Below are 15,986 nucleotides of genomic sequence, written 5' to 3'. Positions count from 1 at the left end.
CATTCTTTATTCTCTCCCTGCTTCATTGCTTTCACCTGTCTTATCTCCTCAGTTGTGTCTACAGATATCACTGATTCCAATACGATGATTGATATTTATAATGATGGAACTAACACATCAAAATAATAATATATTTTCACTGAAGTGGCTTTTAAAGAGTTCATTTTAGGAAAATTTCTAATCCTTCTAAGTTTAATTGTGATGCTTAAAATCTGTCTTTAGTTTTGTAGAATTCTTGCTCTTATACATATGGCATTAATCAAAATGAATGGATATTTTTAAGGAAGAGGCTAGATTTTGTGATGTTTGATGCACATGAGAATTCTTACTTTATACGTATTTTGAAGATTCCCAGTAAACCCAGAAAAACATTGTTCTTGAGCAGTAAGATATTCATAGCTTTACTCTTGTGTTCATTCTGTTCTCTTCTTTCAGGATTTTTCAAGTCACATTCAGTTGATAGGATGAAAAAATTTAAGAGAAGGCTATCCCTCACGCTTCGAGGAAGCCAGACTATTGATGAATCATTGTCTGAACTGGCTGAGCAAATGACTATTGAAGAAAACAGCAGCAAAGATAATGGTAAATATTTGGGTGAGTGGGGTGGGAAGGAGAGATGCTTCTCCCTTGAATTGCTTTATAAATCCAATATACGTTTACTTTCCTGGTTAGTTCCTAATAGCTTCCTTTTGTTTATTTCTTTGCCTCCTTCCCTAGTTTAGTAACTTTGACTGGCTTACTGGAATGTTCCATTCTTAAACATTGTTACTCTACCTGGTCTCTAACACTGATGAATTCTATATCCTGTTTATCTTTCCATTTTTTAGTGGTTCTTGAATAACAATACTTCATAATGTCCTAGATAAGTACCTACTTTTAAATTAACATTTAAATATTTTTTGTTATTCTTATAATTAAAGTTACTACAGCTTAGAAGTGCAGAGTAAGTTTGTGAAATTCCGGGGAATTCCCTGGCTGTCCAGTGGTTAAGACTTAGCACTTTCACTGCCAAGGTCTCGGGTTCCATCCCTGGTCAGGGAACTAAGATCCCACATGCTGCGTGGTGTGTCCAGGAAAAAAAGTTTGTCAAATTTCTGTTTGAGACCTCATCACAGATTTATAACATTATGTATGCATATTGACTGTCCACACAGACCACAAGGTTTTTCACATGACTGAATCATACTATTTTCTTATTTTATATTGACCAAAGAATCTATCCATAGTATTGAGAGCTCTTATAGTAAGATAGGCATATAATATTCCACAAGTTGGGCAGTTCTTTTTATAGTGTAGTTAGTGCACAGATGTTAATTTAAAATAAAAAGGATTTGTTAAATTGAATGCATTATAATGCAAAATCCTGATGAAATTATAGAATAAGGCTACATATTCAAAACTGAAATAGCCCTAGGGATGTCATAATAATAAGGAAGGAGCGTACAGGAGTGGCTGTCCGTGTGTCATAATGTGCAGATTCTCTGGAAAGCCTTCCGTGCCGCTGCCTGAAATTTTCCTGTTAGAGATTTGTGGCAGTGGGTGGAATCATGAATTTCTGTACCCCCTCTGGCTGAAATGTAAATATCCTTGTGAGAGAGGGAAAGATAAAATGAAAAGCACTCTAGATGTTAAGTTAAAAGTTATGGATTGGAATTTGAAATATACATTTATATACTTAATAGTTGCATGACTCTGGGTAAGTAATTTATCGTACCCAAGCTTCAGTTTATACTGTTTTCTTCAGAGTGTTGTTACTTTACTCAGGGCTATCTGGCTCATAATACAGAAACATAGATGAGTTGGGTAGAAAATTTAATAATTTGGCTATAATTTACTTACTTGTAAGAGGGAAATATCTTACATTTGAGATTTGAATCAAATCTCAAAGCTGATATTATTATGTCTTCTACTCCTCTTGCCAGGAGAAAAATCCTTAAATCTCTCTGATCTCCTTGAATTCTTGATATTAATTAAGCCCTGTATGTTCATTCTTGGCCTCCATGAGTATTGCTAGCTATCTGCCAGTGATACTCAGAAGTAAAGTAGGCGCAGAATACTCTTCATGGATGGTTTCTAGGACACATTCTTGATAGGAATTTGACTGCAAGACAAAATAAATCTTCTTTTAAAAAAAAGTGTGAGTCAAAGAAAATGTAGATACTTTTTGGAGAGTTAATTAATATTTTTGATTCATGACATTTTCTGGAATACTTTGATATTAACTGTCTTAAAACATGCTTAATTTATAGTGAATGGTGAAATATTTTAAAAAATTTTGAGGTAAAATAGTTTATTAAAATTTACTTTTATTCTAATAGTAATATTAAAATTAGTAAAGAAGAGAAAAATAGAAACTACTCAGTTTCCTCTATAAATTTCTCGAATTACTTGAAGTAATACTTGAAGGTGTCATAATAGACATTGATTCCTCTTCAGTTGCAGAGATTGCTGGTAGCATAGGCTATCTCTGAATTATAATCTATTATTGTTTATTCCCTGTGTATAAAGAACATGGGACAGTTTTCACAAAGATTCAGTATCTTTTTGGTCATCTATCAAAGCTTGATAGCTGGTTCCAACATACTCTTTCTTAATGGAATTTATCTTAGAGGGTAAAAAGCTCCTAAGATCAGTAACACATACCGTCTATCTGAGTATGGTTTAACAAACGAGAAGAGAGAGACTGTACTTTTAAAATGATCTCCTCACATGCTATATAACCAAGTTTGTGAAACAAGTGGTCTTTGTCTAACCATATAGAGGCAATGGTAACTTGAGGAGGAAGAATATAGTTTATAAATTTCCTAAGTAAACTACCTTTGAACCAATTTTTGATCTCTTGTCTCTTATTCAGTCACTTGTACCAACAGAATACTCTCACTCTTGCATTATATATAGGCAAGTGACTCGTGCATACCCTAGAATAAAACGAATGAGTAAGTACACATAAATGGAGATAATACTCTAAAAATCTTAGAAAAATTATAATGCATATGATAAATTTAGCATAATGCCTTAAAGATTTCCACTACTTTTAAAGATATAGAATATTATTGTCCTCCTGAACTGTCTAGTTAATTGCTGTCATAATCTTGAAATATTTGAGTAATTGACCTCATCTAGTCCCATGACTCAGCTACTGTGTACATGCTGACTACACCTAAATTTGTCTCTCTAGTCAGGATTTTTGTCTGGATTTTTAGATTCATTTCCAAATGCTTATTTGGCTTCTTCACATAGATGTTTAATAAGAATCTTAAACTTAATGTGACCAGACCACAAATCCTGATTTCCTTCCCCCCAAATCATCCTCTTCTCCAGCTTTCCTCACTTAACCTAAATCACTTAAAGCTGAAAATCCAGGAATTATTCTTGATTCTTTTCTCTCTTTTAGTTTTCTGTTCGCCATTTCTCCCCTCCTCTACCATTGTAGTTTCCTATATATTTACTACATACATAGCTTTCAAAAACTATTAATGATAGTCATTTGTATACTAGTAAGTTGAGCTTTTGAACTGTGGTGTTGGAGAAGACTCTTGAGAGTCCCTTGGACTTCAAGGAAATCCAGCCAGTCCATTCTGAAGGAGATCAGCCCTGGGATTTCTTTGGAAGGAATGATGCTAAAGCTGAAACTCTAGTACTTCGGCCACCTCATGTGAAGAATTGACTCATTGGAAAAGACTCTGATGCTGGGAGGGATTGAGGGCAGGAGAAGAAGGGGACGACAGAGGATGAGATGGCTGGATGGCATCACTGACTCGATGGACATGAATCTGAGTGAACTCTGGGAGTTGGTGATGGACAGGGAGGCCTGGCGTGCTGCGATTCATGGGGTCACAGAGAGTCGGACACGACTGAGCGACTGAACTGAAGTGAAATATGTTTTTGCCGCCATTCATTATTAAGTCATTGTTCATTTTGCTCTGCTTAAGTTAGGATCCCCAGTCTTTGATCAGCTAGCTACCGTCAGGGAATGTACATCCAGGCATGGGCCTGGACCCATGTTCGGCATTACTAGTAATGCACTTCCCCTACCTCTGATGCTGCTGGTGCTGCTAAGTCGCTTCAGTCGTGTCCGACTTTGTGCGACCCCAGAGACGGCAGCCCACCAGGCTCCCCCATCCCTGGGATTCTCCAGGCAAGAACACTGGAGTAGGTTGCCATTTCCTTCTCCAATGCATGAAAGTGAAACGTGAAAGTGAAGTCGCTCAGTCGTGTCTGACTCTTAGTGACCCCATGGACTGCAGCCTACCAGGCTCCTCCGTCTGTAGGATTTTCTAGGCAAGAGTACTGGAGTGGGGTGCCATTGCTTTCCACGCCCCTACCTCTAGTCTGGTGTTTTATCCAGAGTAGATGACCTAGGCCTGTGGGGTCCTTGAGGATTGTTTTGTCCCATCCTCCATCTCTCTCCCTCCCTTCAGACAGCCCTTATTAGTAGAGGCAGAGACCAAGTGGCCTTCTTGGCTCATTTTTCCCAAGCCCATGCCTTGGTCTTGTTCTGTGGTTCTGAGCCACCTGCTCTTTTTACGTGTTATATTTTTGTAATGTTTCTGCATGGTTATAGGTCTGTGATTTTTTTTTCTTTTTGAATTATTGAAAAATTCTAATTGGGGGTAATTTCAGAACGTCTATATTGATACGTACTTAAGTACTTCTGTTTTATTTACTAACTTGACATACTTTTTTGAATGTCTAGCAAACAGGGATATAGTTATTTCAGGCCAGGATTATGTCTTTTATATTCTGCTGTTGCTGCTAAGGTTGCTTCAGTCGTGTCCAACTCTGTGCGATACCAGAGACGGCAGCCCACAAGGCTCCCTCATCCCTGGGATTCTCCAGGCAAGGACACTGGAGTGGGTTGCCATTTCCTTCTCCAATGCATGAAAGTGAAAAGTGAAAGTGAAGTTACTCAGTCGTGTCCTACTCTTAGCGACCCCATGGACTGCAGCCTACCAGGCTCCTCCGTCCACGGGACTTTCCAGGCAAGAGTACTGGAGTGTTTGCCATTGCCTTCTCTGCTTTTATATGCTACAGCATTCCTAATCATAAGGCATATATGAAGCAGTCAGTAGATGTTAGGAGAATTATGGAAACAATTTTGAGATGTATTAAACAGATCAGAAACCTGTGGGCTATACTAGTAGCTTTGTGATTGCTAACCACTTTCAATTGTATTAAAAATAGAGGGGTGGGACTCAGGAGAGGGGGGACATATATATATATATATATATATACACACGCGCGCACACACACACACACACTTATGGCTGACTCATATTGTATGGTAGAAACCAATATAACATTATAAAGCAACTATCCTCCATTTGAGGCTTCCTTTGTAGCTAGCTGGTCAAGAATTTGCCTGAAGTGCAGGAGATCTGGGTTCAGTCCCTGGGTTGGGAAGATCCCCTGGAGAAGGAAATGGCAACCCACTCCAGTATCCTTGCCTGGAAAATCTCACGGACAGAGGAGCCTGGTGGGCTGCAGTCCATGGGGTCGCAAAGAGTCGGGCACAACTGAGCAACTAACACTTACTTAACCTCCAATTAAAAAGTAAATTTTTAAAAGTGGATCTTTAAGTTACTGGATCAGTTCCAAATAGTATTTTCTGTAAGTATTTTTTGTAGAAATTATTTTAATTCTAGTACTTTATATGCATAACCAAGGAAATGAGGTTAAATGTAATGATCTCTATCATAATCTCTTGTTTCCTTTTTTGCTTTCTCAATCCTTCTCCTGTCATCCTGGATCTTGGCTATTAATGGAATGATTTTTGGATACTGTGAACTGCAGAGCCTATCGTGAAGAATGGCAGGCCTCCAACCTCGCACAGTATGCACTCCTTCCTCCACCAGTACACAGGGTCCTTTAAGAAGCCCCCATTGCGGAGACCACATAGCGTTATTGGAGGAAGCCTTGGTTCCTTCATGGCAATGCCCAGAAATGGAAGCAGATTAGGTAATGTATCTGTTTTTTTTTTTTTTTTTTCTGACTGTGGGTTATGTCCATAGCTTGGTTTCCCCTGTATGCAAGTCTGCCCGCCTTTATTATCTAGTTTTTTCTTATAAGGTAACAATCAAGGGAATAGGAGAGAGAGCAGAAAACTGGAAGGTTCTGGAGAGGCAGTAGTGCTGACACTAAGGAGGAGTAATGTTTGAAAACCTGTTCACCAGAAAGAAAATGGAGCCCGGAAGAGGCAGATGGGAAATTTTAAGATGGATAGCAGTTTGACATGGTGCTTAATTTGGGGTCATACCTCAGTAACTCTAGATTATCACTTTTTGATAGCTAAGTTCAATAATTAGTATATATGATTATTACCTGAGTTGTTATTCTTGTCTCTGTGTCATTTTAAATATCTAAGAAAAATATATGTCTGCAAGTTTCTGTTTATTTCTCTGGTCTTTTTTTTTATGCTTTCTTATCATGTTTTGTTTTTTAAATAATTTTAAATATAATTATTTTATAGGCTTATGACATAATTATATTTACTGAAGTTTCTGAAGGTTTTATTCTGCTTCTTTCTTTATCTACTTAATCTTGCCATGGTATCAACCCACAGATTATTTTCTTATGTGTTCTGTTAATTTTGGGAGGATGAGCTTGTCTACAGAGGTTTTCGTCTGTGTCTCAGACTGGTTCATGAGAGATGATTGCTAAAATTTCAGAAATTTTGCAAGCTGATTGTTAATCATAGCCATTATTAAACTTAAATTATATAAACTTACAATTAAGTAAATCAAATTAAAAACATAGGTAATAAATAGCCAAAATCATTATTTCCTAATTGTTGTACTACAGTTAACTGTCGCCTACGCTTTGGGGATATTTCCCCTGTATCTGAACACTCAAAAATACTAATGTCATGGTATTCATATTACCCAACTAGGTGTTCAGTGATACCATACTAGTAGCTTGAGGTTTGGCCACAAAGGGAGTATTACCCTCACAGAAATTGGAAAACACTTCAGATCAGGGCTTAATTTATTAGTTTTCTTGATTGTCTAGACTAGGGGTTGGCAAACTTTTTCTATAAAGGTTCAGCCAGTAAAAATTTTTTCAAATTTTGTGGGCCATATATGGTCCATTGCATAATCTTTTTAAAATAATCCAAAAGGATGCCAAAACCATTTTTAGCTCAGGGCCATACAAAAACAGGTCATATATGCTGATCCTTGGTCTAAACTTAAAGTGATGTTGAAAATGTTAGTAATGCAGATTAAATTTGAAAGTGTCTGTCTGTAGCTCTTAACATTGTGAATTACACAAAAATTGAGCCATATGAGAAGTAATTTTTTAAGTAAGTTCTTCTGTTACTTAAGAATTACTACCTGATTCAGAAAAGAAGTTGCTCATACTGGTGACGAATGAAGTCTTGATATAAGGCTTCATTGCTTCACTCTTTATTGATGGAAGTGAAAATACCAACTGGTATTCATGTTAGGACTAGCTTGTTAGTGACATGAGGTGTTTCTTGGTTGAGTCAGATGCTACCAAGTATTTACTCATAGTCTGAAATTGATAAAACTCCTTTGTAGTCCTCATGTGGGAGAGCAGATTTCTGTTTTTAAGTCTACCTTTTACTGAAGATGTAGCTCTTTTGAGACTCACCTGCCTTTCTACAGAAAGCTCTCATTTTCAAGTGGGACACCCAAGGTTTCATCCTTTATTTCAGTGTGGTGGCTAAATCCAAGCACAGTCTTACCAAGATCAGAAACCCTTCCCAAGAAAGTGACAGTCAATTTTTGCATAACAACTTTGGACCTTCAGTTCTCTCTTTGTCTCTGCTTCCTGGGTATTAAGCATGCAGTCAGGCAAACTCAGCTATACATTTTAAAGTATATTCAACATTTTCTTGAGGAAGATTTGTGGATTTTCAGAAGACATGATTAAATTACCTTTAACATTTATAAAGAATGGTAGAAAAGAATGCTTGGTCTCAGATGTCTTAAATACCATCAGATTAGAAATCAGTCACCCAGTACATTGACTTCTACTGCCAAATTAATTTTTTGTTCAGTATAAAATTTCTCCAGAAATGTGTCATTAAACTATATTCTTAAATTACATATTGGTCTATTAAAAACCATTATTTTTGCAGTTGCTTATAGTGTGAATAAGAATTTTCTCAATGTGTTACCAATACAAAATACAGAAATGTATGAAATCTAAGACTGATTTGATGAGACCCTTGAGTTCAGTTTTTTTGTTAAGTAGTTCTCATATTTTTGTAAGTAAATAACTAGAAGTTCAAATTTGTAGTTTTGAAGTACTTATTTATTTTACATGGTGATATTTCATACAACATTTCATTTGAAAGAAAAGGTCCAGTTGTCTGGTCCATCCTTTGATTTTTTCTTTTTCTTTTTTAGTAAGTGTTTAAATCAGTGGAGCATTTGTTGAGTTACTTACTAAACAAATTTAGTTCAGTTCTAGGAATAGAAAAGCGAATAAGTCAGATTCTGCCCCCAGGGGATCTCATAGCTTGATATAAAATCACATGAACCAAAAACTGCTCTTCAACACAGTTGGTGTACTAGGTGTGGGCACAGTGTTAATTTGTGTCTGAGAGTAGAAAAGGCCTGATACGACATATGAGCATACTGTTGAAGAATGGATTCACCACATTGATAAAATGAAGAAATAATCTCTTACAGATAAGAAAAAACAAAAAGCTTGCTAAAGCACTTAGGTATGGAAGAACATGATACTTTTGGGGGAGTGAATAATTCTGTGGAGAGGACCCATGCAAAGAGATGTGTTTGAGATCTAACATTTGTTTCTGGTGGGCTGCTCTTGCTAGATGAATTAGAAGGTGATTGACAAATGTAAATATAAGAGCAGGTATAAAAGTGTACAAGTTTATTTTTAATATGCCCCAAAGGAATTAATCTCCCTACCCTCTACTCCCATTTAACTTTTACTCCTATTTTAAAAAAATCATAATTTACCTTGCATTGTAAGTGAAATGTTTTTGCCCCCAGTAGATTTTGTGGTGCTGTTTTTGTAGTTAAACAAAATCAGCACTCAGTGAATACTTTTTGTGTTTTTTTAACACTTGGGGAAGGGGAGCTACATTAGTAACTGTAAAACAGAGTTTTAAAAGACTATGCAAAAAACCAGTTCATCTTGATTTGACCCAATGGCACATTATTAAATGGAAGGAATATTAAACTAAATAAAAGATCAGGTTTCTATTTTGGCTCTGCCGCTAAGCTCTGTGACCTTTGAAAGTCATTTAACCTTTCAAGATCTCAGTTTCTAGATCTGGAAAATAAGAGAACTGACGAAATAATCGTCAAGTGTTATTTTCAGTCTCTAATTTTATTAACTCTTGGTAATAACTTGAATGTTAGTTTTTTTAAATAACTTTTTATAATCTTAGAGCATAAGAGGATTTATTACTACTGTATTAGGACTATTTGTCTTAAATATGCAGTTTTTATTAACTGCACATCTGTGGTACCCAGAATGTAAAAGACCTTTTATGCTATGATTTTTGGCCGTTGGCTGTCTACATCTTACATGTAGAGATAATAAATTATGTGATTCTGTAGAATTTAATACATCTCTTCTAAGATAAATAATATTTCATTTTCTGATATAGATATTGTTCATGAAAATCTAAAAATGGGATCAGATGGCGAGAGTGACCAAGCTTCTGGGACATCATCTGATGAAGTCCAGTCACCTACGGGTGTTTGTCTTAGAAATCGTATACATAGGCGGATCTCAATAGAGGTACCTTTTTTTAAAAAAACCGTAAATATGCCTGTGTTTGTGTGTGTAAATACATAAGAATAAATGCCTATTTGAAAATTTTCATGACAGCAGTGACACCTGTAAGAAAGTTGTTTCTTTGCATTAATAAAAACTAATCTGTGAATATTTTTTCCTAATTATCTGTTATACCAAGTCACGTATGCAGTATTATACTTAAACATTCTGCAAAATACTATGTAGAGTCTTTGTAAGGGAAATTTGAATTTTCAAAAGTTTCAGAAATCCAAGACGATACATTAGGGAAAGTCGACCTTTTAGAAAATATTTTAATTAATATTTTTGAGATTCATTTAGGTACTTCAGATTTTATAAATATTTTCAGATTTCAAAAAGTATACAAAAAATAAGCACCAGCTTTTTTTCCTTGGTGTATATTATGAATATGGATATCACTTCCTTTATTGGTGTATTATACCTACTAATCTCTGTAGCACATGTAAGTTATTTCTCCATGTAAAAGAATGAAAAGCTCATTTCCTTCTCTCTGTCAATGTTGTGTATAACCTTGAGGACAGAAGTTGATTATGAATATTATTATTTCCATATATATACTATAGATTAAAAATAATTTTCTCTGGAAAATTGAGCACGTTTTGAAATAAGAGTGTTGTTATTTTCTTCAGTCCTGTTGAGGTATTGATGAATAGGGTATTTGCCCTCTTGGTTGATGCACTTTTGCTGATAAAAGATTGCTTCTGAATCAGTTATGCAAAACAATACCAGTTTTTAAATGGTAAAATACCATCTTCAACTCTTGAAATCAACTTGATATCCGTTCGTTATTGTTTAGTCACTCAGTCGTGTCCGACTCTGCGACTCCATGGACTGCAGCACGCCAAGCTTCCCTGTCCTTCACTATCTCCTGGAGCTCACTCACACTCATGATAACTGTTCATATCACTGTATAAATTACATCACAATAGTAACAAAAATATTTATTTCTCTTCACCATATGTATGATTTTCTTTATTATAGGTTTAAAAGTTTTATTTAACACTAGGATCTGTATCTGGACTTTCTTATTCATCTGTTGAGCTGTATTCTCCCCCAGAGGTGACACACTAGATAAATTTTAAATGTTTTGTTCCAAGAATAATCTTACTTTGATTTGTTTAGAGTTATGTAAAATATAAAACTAACTTGGGAGAATTATTATTTTCTCATCAGTTGAGACCATGATATATTTCGATACTTAAGCCATATATTTCTCAATAAATCTGTGTATAATTTCTATACACCTCAATTTTATCTCCTGATTTGTTTATTATTAATAGCAGGGATTTATTTTTATAGGATTTATGTTTCTTGGTGTGATAATATAGGCAAGATCTCTGTTTCTCTCAGTTCACATAATTAAATGAAATAGAAATACCTTTTACTTGTTTCCACTGACATAGCAATAATAAAATATTTCAATTATCTCACTGTGTGCACACAAAATCATGCAGTATCCACATGATTAGTTATTCAAACCAACCCCATTTTATAGTAGACTTTGCCTATTCCTACTATATGGTATTTCCAGTAGTCATGTATGGATGTGAGAGTTGGACTGTGAAGAAGGCAGAGCACAGAAGAATTGATGCTTTTGAACTGTGTTGTTGGAGAAGACTCTTGAGAGTCCCTTGGACTGCAAGGAGATCCAACCAGTCCATCCTAAAGGAAATCAGTGTTGAATTGGAAGGACTGATGCTGAAGCTGAAACTCCAATACTTTGGCCACCTGATGTGAAGAGCTGACTCATTTGAAAAGACCCTGATGCTGGGAAAGATTGAGGGCAGGAAGAGAAGGGGATGACAGAGGATGAGATGGTTGGATGGCATCACTGATTCAATGGACATGAGTTTGGGTAGACTCTGGCAGTTGGTGATAGATAGGGAGGCCTGGTGTGCTGCAATTCATGGGGTCACAAAGAGTCAGATACGATTGAGCAACTGGACTGAACTATATGGTATGCTGTTCATGGGGTTCTCCTGGCAAGAATACTGGAGTGGTTTGCCATTTCCTCCAGTAGACCTTGTTTTGCCACAACTCTTTACATAACCTCTCTGTCTTGGGTAGCCCTGTATGGCATGGCTCATAGCTTCACTGAGTTATGCAATACCTTCGCCAGGACATGTGGGTCAAGAAGCAACAGTTAAAACCGGACATGAAACAACTGACGGGTTCAGAATTGGGAAAGGAGTACAACAAGGCTGTATGTTGTCACCCTGCTTATTTAACTTATATGCAGAGTACTTTATACGAAATGCCAGACTGGATAAAGCACAAGCTGAAATCAAGATTGCCAGGAGAAATACCAGTGATCTCAGATATGCAGATGATAACACCCTAATGGCAGAAAACAAGGAACTAAAAAGCCTCTTGATGAGGGTGAAAGAGGAGAGTGGAAAAGCTGGCTTGAAGCTCAGCATTCAAAAAACTAAGATTATGACATCCAGTCCCATCAGTTCATGGCAAATAGAATGGGAAAAAGTGGAAGCAGTGACCGATTTTATTTTCTTGGGCTCCAAAATCACTGCAGATGGTGACTGCAGCCATGAAATAAAAAGACACTTGCTTCTTGGAAGAAAAGCTATGACAAACCTAGACAGCATACTAAAAAGTGGAAACATCACTTTGCTAACAAAGGTCTGTATAGTGAAAGCTGTGGTTTTTCAGTAGTCATGTTTGAATGTGAGAGTTGGATCATAAAGAAGGCTGAGCGGTGAAGACTGATGCTTTCAAATTATGGTGCTGGAGAAGACTCTTGAGAGCCCCTTGGACTGCAAGGGATTAAACCAGTCAATCCTAAAGGAAATCAACCCTGAATATTCACTGGAAGGGATAATGCCGAAGTTCTAGTACTTTGGCCAACTGATGTGAAGAGCTGACTTATTGGAAGAGACCCTGATGCTGGGAAAGACTGAAGGCAAGAGAAGAAGACGGATTCAGAAGATGAGATAGTTAGCATCATCAACTCTATGGACATGAATTTGAGCAACCCCTGGGTGGTAGTGGAGGACAGAGGAGCATGGCGTGCTGTAGTCAACGGGGTTGCAAAGAGTCAGACATGAATTAGTGTACCATCTCACACGCTAGTAAAGTAATGCTCAAAATTCTCCAAGCCAGGCTTCAGCAATACGTGAACCGTGAACTCTCTGATGTTCAAGCTGGTTTTAGAAAAGGCAGAGGAACCAGAGAGCAAATTGCCAACCTCTGCTGGATCATCAAAAAAGCAAGAGAGTTCCAGAAAAACATCTATTTCTGCTTTATTGACTATGCCAAAGCCTTTGATTGTATGGAGGACAGTAAACTGTGGAAAATTCTGAAAGAGATGGGAATACCAGACCACGTGACCTGCCTCTTGAGAAACCTATATGCAGGTCAGGAAGCAACAGTTAGAACTGGGCATGGAACAACAGACTGGTTCCAAATAGGAAAAGGAGTACGTCAAGGCTGTATATTGTCACCCTGCTTATTTAACTTATATGCAGAGTACATCAAGAGAAACGCTGGGCTGGAAGAAGCACAAGCTGGAATCAAGATTGCCAGGAGAAATATCAAGAACTTCAGATATGCAGGTGACACCACCCTTATGGCAGAAAGTGAAGAGGAACTAAAAAGCCTTTTGATGAAAGTGAAAGAGGAGAGTGAAAAAGTTGGCTTAAAGCTCAACATTCAGAAAACGAATATCATGGTGTCTGGTCCCATCACATCATGGGAAATAGATGGGGAAACAGTGGAAACAGTGTCAGACTTTATTTTGGGGGGCTCCAAAATCACTGCAGATGGTGATTGCAGCCATGAAATTTAAAGACGCTTACTCCTTGGAAGGAAAGTTATGACCAACCTAGACAGCATATTGAAAAGCAGAGACATTACTTTGCCAAGAAAGGTCCATCTAGTCAAGGCTATGGTTTTTCCAGTGGTCATGTATGGATGTGAGAGTTGGACTGTGAAGAAAGCTGAGTGCTGCAAAATCGATGCTTTTGAACTGTGGTGTTGGAGAAAACACTTGAGAGAGTCCCTTGGACTGCAACGAGATCCAACCAGTCCATTCTGAAGGATATCGGTCCTGGGTGTTCTTTGGAAGGAATGATGCTGAAGCTGAAACTCCAGTACGTTGGCTACCTCATGCGAAGAGTTGACTCATTTGAAAAGACTCTGATGCTGGGAGGGATTGGGGGCAGGAGGAGAAGGGGACGACAGAGGATGAGATGGCTGGATGGCATCACCGACTCGATGGACGTGAGTTTGGGTGAACTCCGGGAGTTGGTGATGGACAGGGAGGCCTGGAGTGCTGCGATTCATGGAGACGCAAAGAGTCGGACATGACTGAGCAACTGAACTAAACTGATATGGTATAATAATGTTAAAATTAATTCCATGGTGATTTTTTCAATGTAGGCACTCAGTTGTAGAACATCATTTCTGTAAAATAAATTGCATTGTATACTTTTGCTTACAGTAAATACGTTTGCTTTCAGTATATTACATGCAGCTTCCCTAGTGGCTCAGACTGTAAAGAATCTGCTTATAATTAATGTAAATACCTTTGTAATTGAGACAAACGTTTTATAGTTAACTGATTGCTAAGCATTAATATATTAGAGCTTATGAATTAAAATGTCAAATGCCCTTGTTGTCTCTGTTTGTGGTTACCTATATAGATCTTCTTTTTCTTGGTTTTTAAAAGGACTTAAATAAGCGGTTATCACTGCCTGCAGATATCAGAATACCTGATGGGTATCTTGAAAAGTTGCAGATAAACAGTCCACCATTTGATCAACCCATGAGCCGAAGGTCTCGGAGAGCTTCCTTAGTAAGTTTTTAAGTCTCTTATACCTACTATATTAGATCTGGTTGTTTGATTTTCTGGTTATAAACATTTTATATTAATTTTTATATTGTTAATAGCTAAAGTATATTATTTTTTTTCCTGGATTTTGTCATTTTCCCTTAACGTTTTAAAGATGCTATATTGAATAGAATTCAGGTTTGTTTTATTTTTTGGTAAATTTTACTGATACATACTAGATGTACAAAATATGTACCAGGTATATAAGTATGTATTAATATGTACTAGATACACAGAAAAGTACATAAACCTAATTGTAGAGCTTCATGAATTTTTGTGAAGTTAGCATACGTGTGTAACTTGTATCCAGATAAATAAAAGAAAATCCCCCAAATTCCAGAAAACTCATCCTGCCACTTCATTGTTCACTTCCACCCTCCCTTCCTCGACTTTGGCATTATCTCTGCCTTCTAATGCCAGAGATTAGTTTTACCTTTATGTTTTTCATTGTTTTGATTATGTTTATAGTGAAAGATTTCTTTATCTTGATTTACATACATTCTTATTAATTTTAAAAATGCATTTTATATTCTTTTCTTGATTATTCTTAAACTTTTGAACTTCATGTAATTATGAATATACAAATGCTTAAAATACATTTTATACAAATAAGATACATTACACAAATATATATATATAAATATATATACATACAAGTTCATATGTATAGTATAGAAAAATATCCTATTACATATAGAAATACACCAATATGTATTCTTCTGCAGTCGACTTCTTTTGCTTAGTGTTAGTTCATTTGGGTTATTGCATGTAGTTAGGTTATTCATGTGTTCTTTTTGTTGCATGGTGTTCCATTGGTGAGTATACTATATTTTATTCAGTCTTCTGTTGATGAACGTTTACATTTATGTTATTTTTAATTTTGGCTATTATCAAATATTGCTTGTATCACCATTCCTGATAATGTGTTTTGGTTAACATATGTAACCGTTTCTGCTGGATGCATACCTAGGAGTGGAGTTGTTGGGTAAATTGTGTGCACATGTTCAGCTTTTCTAGGTGTTGTCAAAGTTGGTTCCAAAGTGATTATACCATTTTACATCCCATTCTAGTTGCTTGCCATGATTTTTTTTTGTACTGTTTTCTTCTTTTTCAAAGAAACTTTTAAATTTTTCTGATGAGTGTATAGTGTTATCTCGTTGTGGTTCCCCTGAAGTAGGAAATGGCAACCCATTCCAGTATTCTTGCCTGGAACATCCCATGGACAGAGAGGAATGGACTACAGTGGGGTCGCAGAGAGTCAGATCTGACTGAGCATTCAGGCATTGTGGTTTTATTTTTCATTTTCTTGATGGCTTCAGTTGAACACCTTTCTAATGTTTATTGGCCATTCAAATATCCTCTT

The 15,986-nt window shown here is 36.6% G+C and overlaps 1 protein-coding gene across 2 annotated transcripts in view; it reads left to right on the top strand.

The window, feature by feature from the left end:
- CDK17 (cyclin dependent kinase 17) overlaps nucleotides 1-15,986 on the top strand; it is a 108,553-nt gene that overhangs the window by 65,068 nt on the left and 27,499 nt on the right. For both annotated transcript variants that reach the window (XM_018048129.1, XM_013963990.2), the window contains exons 2-5: nucleotides 436-582; nucleotides 5,794-5,958; nucleotides 9,608-9,741; nucleotides 14,462-14,587. In XM_018048129.1, the coding sequence (XP_017903618.1) occupies nucleotides 465-582; nucleotides 5,794-5,958; nucleotides 9,608-9,741; nucleotides 14,462-14,587 (543 nt within the window). In that variant the 5' untranslated portion in view covers nucleotides 436-464. The remainder of the gene's footprint in view (nucleotides 1-435; nucleotides 583-5,793; nucleotides 5,959-9,607; nucleotides 9,742-14,461; nucleotides 14,588-15,986) is intronic.

Source organism: Capra hircus, chromosome 5 (genome assembly GCF_001704415.2).
Source record: "Capra hircus breed San Clemente chromosome 5, ASM170441v1, whole genome shotgun sequence".
Classification (NCBI taxonomy): domain Eukaryota; kingdom Metazoa; phylum Chordata; class Mammalia; order Artiodactyla; family Bovidae; genus Capra; species Capra hircus.
Note: the sequence above shows the minus strand (reverse complement) of the source record. Positions and strands in the feature narration are given on the sequence as shown.